The sequence below is a fragment of the Diachasma alloeum genome, unplaced genomic scaffold (genome assembly GCF_001412515.2).
Source record: "Diachasma alloeum isolate Michigan unplaced genomic scaffold, Dall2.0 Dall_scaffold_00391, whole genome shotgun sequence".
NCBI classification, from domain to species: domain Eukaryota; kingdom Metazoa; phylum Arthropoda; class Insecta; order Hymenoptera; family Braconidae; genus Diachasma; species Diachasma alloeum.
Window position 1 is genome coordinate 141,167 of NW_021680530.1, and position 10,743 is coordinate 151,909.

At 44.7% G+C, this 10,743-nt stretch overlaps 1 protein-coding gene across 2 annotated transcripts in view; it reads right to left on the reverse strand.

Moving 5' to 3' along the window:
- The window catches only part of LOC107041908 (homeobox protein homothorax), a 326,462-nt gene that overhangs the window by 16,485 nt on the left and 299,234 nt on the right, over positions 1–10,743 (reverse strand). For both annotated transcript variants that reach the window (XM_015262721.1, XM_015262720.1), the window contains exon 12: positions 1,566–1,624. In XM_015262721.1, the coding sequence (XP_015118207.1) occupies positions 1,566–1,624 (59 nt within the window). The remainder of the gene's footprint in view (positions 1–1,565; positions 1,625–10,743) is intronic.

Below are 10,743 nucleotides of genomic sequence, written 5' to 3' on the forward strand. Positions count from 1 at the left end.
ATTTTATGAGATTTATCCGGTTCAAATTTTTCCGCGAGATAAAGAATTAGAAATTATGAATCGAACATTTGAATTTTCATGCTTGACCCTTATAACCCTTCATTTTTACTCTCAGAAAAAATAAAAAAATTTTTGTATTAAAATATTCAAGAATTGAGACTAAAAAACTATAAAATGAATTAATTCAATTTTACTTGGTCTGAGAAAGAGCTTTCCTGTCATCAAGAAATTGTCGTCGTCTTTGGGACGAACACAAAATTTCTTGACTAAAAATTTTTTTTTAACGAAAGATATTTTGCTCTTGAGAATCTTCCACAAGTTTCTTGAAATAAGTAAAGACGTACTTCTTGCACCGAAAATCCCTGACGAATCAATGCCAGCGCACACTGATGAGCCCCTGAAGCCCCGATTTCGCCGCAATAAATCCCAAATGTTTATCAGACGATTACCCGAGAAAACGCGTGTACCCAACTAACAGTCACGAATGCCCAGACCCTCGTAAGTATCCCGTTCTTTTAACGCAAAGGACCAAACAACCGGTAAACTCGCCGAGTGTTTATGACCGGACCCGTCGTAAAACAACCCAAAATCGCCTCAGTTTCGGCCATTGCCCAAGTTTTCCTCACGACTTCTGTTTTCCCTCTTTCAGTTTTCTCCACCAAAAAAAAACAAGAGGGCATCATCACACCATTCCAATTCACCTAAACAACCCAAGCGTATAAAAAGAGATACGAGATTTTCATGAGGTGGGACGCATGTTGTTGAACCATAAAACCTCGTCTGATCACTGCTACCAATTATCCCACCGTTATCCAAGTGTTATCCAGTCTCCTAACCTCTCAACCCCTTTTTCCCCATTTCGCTACTCAAGATCCCTCAACTCCGGCTACCCTCTAGTTTTACTGCAAACGAAGTGATTCCCACGTCGTAAAATGAAGGAAAGAAGGAGATTTGAGGACAAATTTTATCCTCAGACGAATCGGTTAAATGTCTTGAAGGTATCATTGGAATCATATTAAATTTTCAATCTATCCGCTTATCTGTTACTGTCATTGCTTAATGATCATTCTACGTCTGTCCAAATTCACTCAGTTTTATTCTGATTAGAAGGAGGAAGTGGGAGGCGGTAATTTGACAGACAACACGTGAAAGCTAATGGCTCTGGTTGAGTTTCGATCATTTCAGTGATTTTATTATCCCCCGGGTAATGAACTTGTAAAACGTCGAACTTAATAAAGAAAATGAAGAATGTATCATCATTTGATTTATTCAATTGAATCATTAATTCGAGTTACAATGAATTGATTATTTCAGCGTTCGTTTTATTTTTGTAATGGCTTTATTAACAATATTAGTGAGTGATTTATTTAGGAGCAATTGACGGATCAATTTCGATTCCAAGTGGATGGAAAGGGTAATGTCGAGTCGAACCTATATGAACTGATAACTGGTGCCAAAAGCATTTGGATACTCGGAATATCCGCATGCAGGAAAGTTCAATGGAGCGGCGTAAGTATTAGTGTCACGTGTATAAGTGTCTGGTGGTATTACTGGGCTCGACTTACCGGCTCTATTGCTCTGATCTATCATGGGTTGAACGATTCTACGCCTCGCGTTGATAAACCTGTAACAGAAATATTTAGAGTTATTATCATCAGTTGGGTGCTATCTTGCATTCATATTTCAACAGTTGATGATTTTAATTGTCTGGAAAATCGGTGATGAGAGCTTCTGGTGATTTGTGACCCGTTGATGGCTCCTGATGACGACTGTCAAGTCTGAACATCATGAAGTGGCAGGTATTAATGTACTCGATAACATCCTCAAGTATTTTTAATGCTCATTAATTAGGGGAGGAGAACGACCAAGACATCGTTATCTTGCTTGATCTCAACTTTTTCCAAATTCTGGTGATCGTTATTTTCCTGATCCGTTTCAATTGACGGACTGATTAATCCTATTTCTGACACACTTCTGCACATATCCCCTCACCCCATCATCAGTCCCATGTTATTGGGCTTGATAATAAAGGAGAAACACTCGTACAATGTCGAATGGGTGGTACGTCATTAGCTCGGATGAAGAAAAGCGCGAGAGAAGGGCTCACGGGTGAGTGCTTATCGAACAATAGAATCGTGGTCTGTTTTGTGGTGTTAGCAGAGTTTGGAACTGTGGTTCACGGGTGTCTCGAAGGGGTAGAAAACCTAGCGAGAGAAGGCGGAGGGAATGAGATAACAGAGTATAGAGAAAAGAAAATAAGAAAATGTTGGGGGGAGGGGGTGGTATGTCAGCCGACGTCAGCGTCGCGGCGCCCTAATGGGCGCAGACGCCGGAAGTGATTGGGTTTCTGCTCGACTGAGTCGAGTATAACCTCATACCATGGAGTCAGCCCACTTGCACGCGCATTCTCGGGGGGGATGAGGCGAAGATGGGGGTGGCTCAAGGGGGTCGGAAGGGGGGGCGGGGGTGAGATGGGTGGTGTGGGGTACGCAATGGGAAGTGAGACCCTTGTTTTGCGGCACATCTTTCTTGCTTAGTCTCACGCCTGGCCGACTCCCGAGAGAGTCTTATGAATAATAATTATTAAACTCCTCTTTCGCTTCGCTTTTCCAGGGGCTTGAATGTAGCTAGTGGTGCAGGGAGGTGATGGTGCGAGGAGAGAAAAGCCGAAGTAAGTCGAAGATCTTGTCTAACGGGGTGGTAAAGAAACTTCGGATGGGATTAGTGGGGCTACCGTGAATTCAATGAGTGAATATTTTCCCGGATTTTTGATGAAATTTAATTTCAACTTCTGAATTTTGATGTATTACTCGAGGAAAAATGGAGATACATTATCGTTTATTGTTATCTTCAGTCAAGGCCTTGGATATCATTGTAGAAATTCCGCTCTACTCAGCTTTCCTCCCTTTCCCAGCCTCGGGTGTTCTCCTAAAGCGCTCGTCGTTTCCCCTTTGGCGGCGTAGGCGGCATGTCACAGCCAGCTGACTCTCGCCCCCTTTCCTCACTTCACCTACTCCTTTCCACCCTGGGCTTCCACAGTGTAACCCACCCCTCCCCCCATGAGTGAAATATCGCTTGAACAATGGCGTACCACCATACTTCTCTGATTCTCTGTCTCCCTCTCACCGGTTGAACTTTCATTTTCTTCCTTTCTTTTTTAGGGGATAGAAACGGGTAGAAAAGACAGAATTCAACTCGCCGACTGGCCAAACGGCTCACACACTCGACAAGAGACCCAGGGAAAAAAACGAAGTTTGGAAAAATATCGTCGCATCTCGCTAACTCCCGGAAAAACTTAACCCGGCGACGCGATAAAATTTTACAGTTGAAATAACTCGTCTGTCTTTTATTTATTCCATCATCACACTCTTCAATAATTTTCACTCCATAAATTCCCTGAATTCTCTCTTCCATTGTTCCTTAATTATCGGGTATTATAGGCTCATGCCCTTGTCGTATTCTACTATCGCTTTCGGAACACCATGACAAGCATTCTTTTTGTGTCAAACAGCAGTGATCAGCATGATGCAACACTTTTATTCCGCCCTCCACCTTTCATTCTCTTCGTTTTCATTTTTTCCCCCTTTTTTAATGCAGTTTTCGTTGATACCCGAGGAGTGGCCATACAAAGTGGCGCCATATAAACTCGAGCGTTAAGGAAAGTGCTGAAGAAAGAAATACGTCGAGTCACTCTACGTGTTTTGAACGAGAGTAGAAATGAATTGGGGTGGGAGGGGGGGGGGAGAAAAGTAACAAAACACAGCAGTAAAATGGAGTAACAAGAAAGTGGGGCTTTGATATCACGAATCATTGACTCCTGATAATAACACGATGACTTGTCTCAGCCGATGTTGTTTTCTCAGCAAAGAACATTCATTCGTTGATGGTTCCTGTTGATGATTATCAAGTGTGAACATCATGGAGGGTCAGGTCCTGATATATTGAAAAACGTCCTAAGGTATTTTCAATATTTATTAATTAGATGAGGAGAACGACCAGAAAAACAGAATCTTGCTCAAGCTCAACTTTTCCCAAATTCTGCAAATCATTCTAATAATTGACCATTGATTAATTTTATGTTCCTGATCTACTTTAGCTCATTGTTTGGAACCCATTACACAGGTTTACCTCAAATTTCCTCTCTGCTAATAGCTAATTTTGAAATTGGGGCTTTGATGATATTGCGAATCACGGACTCGTGACATTAAAATAATGACTTGTCCTAGCCGATGTTATTTTCCCAGCGAAAAACATGCATTTGCTCTCGAAAAATCGGAATAACCCACGAGTGAAGCAACACGTCTGCCATAGATAACTTTCGTGCACGTGGATAGAACGGGGTTGAGCGGGGGTTACATTGGTTATGTTTGGTGGGAGAAATAACGATGATTACTGTCGCCCGGGTATATAGAACATTTACTCCCGCGGACGTGAACACGAGGCCGTTTGCAATTATCGGAGAGCTTCCATTAGTTAACTGCAGTCGATACGTGGCCAAACTCTCTCTCTCTCTCGCTTGCACTTCAGCTGCAGGCGATGGGGTGTTCCCCACCCCTTCTCACCCGCATCAAAACATCATTACTACATGGGAACGAGAGAGCAAGCAAACTCACTGGGATAATCAATTTCACTGTGGCCTTGCTAATGCATTGAAGTCGTTGGAAACAGTGATGTTTTGTGTTTTGCGAGTGGAATTGCGGCTCAAGTGACATTTGTTGAACGTGAAAAGATGATGACAAGGAATTCACGGGTGAATGAAGGGCCTCAGGTGTCGTCACCTCTCCATAAGATCGTCAGAGTAATCCAAAGTGCATGAGTGGGTGTCGGGCAGTCTGCTGCGCCTGTTAAATCTCGACTAATTTCTGCCACGACGGGAATAGACATCTCTGTCCTCCATACCCCTAGAAAATTTGGACATATCCGAGGGGCCGAGGGTTAAGAGGGGTAACAGGCAGGCATGGAAGTTATTGGGCTCACAGCTGTCGCAAGCGTCGACAGCAGTCGATTGTCAACTGGCCACCATCGTCTCCTCGAGAGTACCCATGGCCTCTCTCGGGGTCAGGCTCATCGCAATGATCGCTTATACACCCACTCTGAACACCCTTGTGTACCTGTGACCCTTCGTCCTAGGCGTACTACGGCGTCAGCTTGTACCAAGTCTCTTAAACTCCATCGTCACGGACGGTATGTACCAACTGGTGACGCCTGTTGTAAAGTATCTCCCCTCAGTCTCTGTTCACCCTTCGCGCCGGATACTTTTCTTCGTATTAACGCGGCATGATATGTCGAGGATTGCTGTTATAGAGTGAAAGATTGAGTGATTATTGCTGGAAAATGAGTCTTCGCTGACGTGTTCTGTTGATGATTTTCCTTTGTCAACTTCATGAACTGTTGAATACGGATGGATATGACACTATTTTAAGATTATTCTGAAGAATGATCATAAAAAAGTGAGGATTACGATGAAAAGGCTTGTTCTTCAAATTATCAGCTTCTCAACATTACAATGATTGTCAGCTTTGTCTACGCTCCATGATGATGATTCTCCGTTCTAATTTTCATAAATATCTTTGTCTGGACGAGTATGACAATAGCCTAAGACAGTTTCATTTAAAAATCATTAGAAAAGGAGAGTCATCAAGAATACTCATGTTCTTCAAATCTTGCTTTAAAGCGTGCATCTCAAAAATTTGAAAGGAGATGCACTAGGTCCCATTCTCTCTAGTTTTATCCACCAACTATCTTCCCTAAAATTATTGCCACATCCTCAGAGATTACCAGGGGCTCCAGAAGGAAGAATCATCCGTTCGTCATCCCAAAATGGCCATTCAGCTTTTTCACATGGATCTGAAAATCGTCTCGAAGCGAGCTTTGTAGATGCCCGTCGGGCGTCATCCTCCCGCACCATCATTCCGGAAAAACCCATCTAAACAGTGTTATTTAGATTCAAGAAGATGGGCACTTGGGTTAGATAACGGCCATTTAGATTGACCGAGCTGACGCCAGATGGCCCTTAAGCGTCGCTTTTATTTCATCTCTCTCGGATCTTGTAATCTCGCCCAGGATCTCCTGGACCACATTTCTTGCCCCACCTCAGACAATCCAACGTCTTCATACTAAGATTCAGACACGAAACATCATATTGTTTTTGCAATATCCAAGAGGAATCCGAAGAAACCGTAAAATCTGAATTTTTATTGACGCAGAATAGAATAAACGCTTTATGATTTAGAGTGAACCGTGAAATTCACTCAATTTTTTACCCGTTCGGAAGGGCCACTGAGTGCCTCTGGATGCCGGGGTAAACTTTCTATTCCCCTTTTTGTTCTGTTACCGGTGAATTTCGCGCACGGAATTTGAATCCGCTTGTAATAAAATCTCCAGCTTTATGCGACAACTCGAAATACCTACAGATATAGAAGGCCTGTACCTGCGTGGATGTGGCCCGGAAAAATATAAATATAAAAACAAAAAAAAATGGCTGACGGTGAGACGGGTACTGGAGAGTGTGCTCGTGCCAGGCCAGCCGCCATGTAAATAATGCTGCAAAATCGCTACCAGATTTTTTTTCTTCATTCTATATTTATAGTTTTTTGTCCCTGTCTTTTTCTTTTTTGCGGGCTCATCCTCAGGGGTCTCTCGTGAACTGCGCGGAATATGAAAAACGAGGAGGACAAGAGAAGCCGTGAGAACGACAGGTAGAAGAGTTCACTGAAGAAGCTCTTGTCATCTCTCTCACAGGCCCCCCTGAAAAAACTTTAATATTCACAAATATATTTGCGAACAAAACCCGGTGCAGAACGATTGCGGACGATTAATGGTGGGGACTTTGCCTAATCAAAGGTCTATAATCGGCCAATGTAGGACCGACCAAAGCCACTGTATAATTGGCCGAGTGGGTGAGCCTGAAAACGTTGATAGCGAAGTCAAAGTAAATCGGATTACTCGGGGATATCATCCTCGTAATGTATGTATGCGGACGCGTGTACACGGGCTTTTCGGATGGCAGTGTGTGGAGCCCTGGGTATATGGAGAAAAGAGCGCGACTGAATGAAGAAGGGGGAGGGGAGGGGGGACAATCGCTCCGAGGGAAATAAGGGTGCACGACCCAAGCGAGATAAAGGGTGCATGCGTGTGTGAGCCACGCGCACATCGTGAGGGAGAACGACATGTTTTTCTAGACAATTTGTTCGGCAACATTAATCACCAACGGCCCACACCCGAACCCTTAGGGGAGGGGGGGATCACAGAGAGAAAACTGGGTGTATGCAAAAGGGTGAAAGAGCCACGGGAACTGCCTACTGTGACTACTGATGTTCTTTTTATCGCGCATTCTCTCGATTTTTTTTCATTCCAGTCTTTTGATAGAACCCCTCGCTTCTTCATTTTGTTTAGGTTGGTATAGATGTTTTGAAAATGGTAAATCGTCTGAAGACGTCTTTAGTTAAGACAGTGATACTGCGAGACGAGATGAGGCCTGAACCTGCCTCTTCTCGTCTTGTCTCGTCTTGTCTCGTTTCGTCTTGTCTCGTGATGTCTCTCATCTTCTGTCTCGTCTCGTTTCTCTCGCGTCGCGCGACTTCACTAATTTAAGACATCAGCCATAAAGAATTGGGTCATAATATGATACACTAGTTTTTCAACTGAAGGTATTCACATTCATTCGAATGGAAACCCATCACACATCCCTTGACGCATTCCCCTCGACGCATTAGCGAAAACAAGAGAGACCGCAGCCTATCGAGGGCCCCGGTCGTCCCTGGAAACTACAAGGTAACACAATACCGTGGCCGATGATTATCTGGAAAACTAATTTCACGAGAGCGCGTGTATGCCTCCGGCCTCCGGTGTTGCTCCATGTGTGTTGTTCCTGCATGTGAAGTGCGTTGGTGTGTGGCTGTATGCGCCGAAGGGGCTGTGAGGATTCGTGTATTGTGACGAGAGGGAAAAAAACCCGATGGAGATAAAAGAGGTGCACAGGAAAGGGGGAAGAGAAAATGATTAGTCGTTGGATCAGTTCTGTCCTTCTTCATTTCTCATCTGGCTGCAAAACTTATAACGCGTGCTATCGCTATTTCTATTCTCGTGCGCGAGGATGCGAATATCCCGGAAGAATCTTGTCCAGTCTTGTAATTAATCACTGGTGCTAATGCAAACGTAAATCACAAGGGTATTAATATCGTTCACGCAACGAATAACTGATAGATCCCGTTCTCTATTAGTTCGTAGGACATGTAGACCTTTGGCTATTTGTAATTTTCATTATCTCGACGTAAAGTAGACCATTAAACCACCACAGCACGTCGTGGTGTAATAGAGGGGACCGACGGTATCACCCGGGCAAAGTATTTTTCCCGGAGTAACTGTCAGGTACAGCCCTCGGTGAGAAGCATGAAAACAATCCAAGAGTTAGCTGGAAATCCACCACTCGATCCCTGCTGTCCCATCCTCGTATTTGTTGATTCCGCTCGTGGCCTCGCCTGTAGTTTTCTCCCCCTTCAACAATTTTCCGAAATCTGATGAAATTGGCCTCAACACAAGTGTCGACGCTCAGAGCCCTCGCCCCCGCGAGTGCTCCATCACATCCACCGAGCGTTTATTGGCTGCTTAAGGGCCGTTTCTATGCACAACACATTTTCCGCTAAATAAGAACGGCTGCACGGGCTCTGACACTCGCCCAGTTGAGTCCAGTCGTCTCTCATTTATCCTCCGGAAATATGGTTTTTTCGGCGTTACACTCAATCCTAAAACTGCCATAAATATAACCCAATGCTGAGAAATTCCGCTGGGGATAGCTCCAGTCGCTGGTAGGACAATGGGAAAAAAAACTGGACGGAGTGAGAGAGAGGGAGAATTATTGCCCTCTGGCGTTGAAATGGACGATTAAAAGTACGTTAGCGGAGACAATCCAATTTCATCAGTAATTTTCTCCAGTAAAAATACAGCAGTGCAAATTTTATCCACGATTTTGTTGCTCAACAGCAAAGCTTGAAATGTAATTTTCATCCTGTCTGAGGATCCAGTCACATCCCTTTGGTCAATCCGGGGAGTATTATCCCACAAGACAAATGAGAGGGAAGTATCCCTGCAGACAGGAGGGAAGGCCAACGTGGGAGAAGGACGAACAGAGATATCGAAAAAGGGTTGGTTCCCCACCCTCGAGGGGAATTGGGAAGGGGTAATACCCATTCGAGTGTAATCGGCCTCGCAAAACTCCATCACACTTTGCTAATAGAGCCCGTGAGGGAATGAAGCGGGATGGATGGGCCTCGGTGGCTTTATGGGCGGTACTAACGGAGTTTCAAGCCCCCCCTCCTTTCTGCATCCTACTTCTCTCTTTCCCCGGCGAGACCTCTTGGTCCTGCTGGAATGACTGAACCCTAGCAAAAATTCTTACCGAATCTGCGAGATTGCCCGCTGCACTCCTTAGAGTGACTAGACTAGGAATGATATTAAGATTGCTAGCCCAAAATTATGCTGACGAGTTGAAACCACTTTACCTCATTCAAATCGTTTCATGTCCACTCAACACAGGGTATGTATCTCCGCTGTCGTCTAATTATCCAGTGGTCAGTGCATGAAATAACCATTAACCCCGTTGCAAATTTATCTGGCATCGTGGCTCTCGAGCTTTCGATGTATCATGACTACTCCTTTTTCTCTTACAGGTTATCTGTCCCGCTCTGCTGCCGAGGGAGCGTAAAAACTAGTGACTCTTGATGAAGCGAAGGTGGTGGAGGAAGTGAAGGCAGTGGAGGGCTCAGGTGGCAAGGCGATTCGAGATTATCGGAGGTACAGACCGGAAACCAGTAGCACGGGCACACACGAAGGTTCTCCATCACTTGGGGGTTCTAGGGCTGTTGGTTGATGTAGTGACGCCATTCGTTTAGAATAGGTACTAAACAGCTAGACGGTGAGGTTACGGAAGGCTGATGATGAGTTGCTTCATTCAGTTTCGTTGATGCTGCTGATATGTAAATGAGATCTTCATCGTCTTCTCGGCCATCAACACCATCTTGCTCCTCTCAACATTACGCAGCCTTCATCCGTTGATAAGCGTCCATTTGAAATGATAATCTGGCAATGAATGCAGTTCAACTGCAGTTTGGATTTTCTAGTGTTGTTGGTTGATGTGGTGATGACCTTTGTTCAGAATAGGTCCTAAATATCTAGAAGGTGAGTTGACAGAAGGCCAATGATGAGTCGCTTCTCTCAATTTCTTTGATGTTGTCGATATGTAAATGAGATCTTCATCGTCTTCTCGGCCATCAACACCAACTCGTTCCTCTCAACATTGTGCAGCCTTCATCCGTTGGTAAGCGTCCATTTCAAATGATAATCTGACGATACTAGAGGTGAATTTCAAACTGCAATGAATGCAGTTCAACTGCAGTTTGGATTTTCCATTACTGCAGTGTGTATACTCTGCCGGGAGTAAATAGGCGAGTGTGGACGGCTTAGTAGTCGCGATGGCACACCTGTGGAGCAAATTTACGAAATGTTTACGAGCGTCTGAAGGGGGCCATCCCCTAAACCCCATCCCAGCTGCCCCCCTCCCGCCGCTACCAAATGATATCGCACTCTGTTCCTGTTCCACATTCACCGTCTCTCTCGATCCTTCTGGGGCAGAGCCCACAACGATAGGTAGAACCGCCGCGTCATTCCGTATTATTACATCGTCGCTATCACCATCGCTGAGACGGGGGATTCCCCGGGTAAAGCGCACTCACCTCGCCCCCCCCC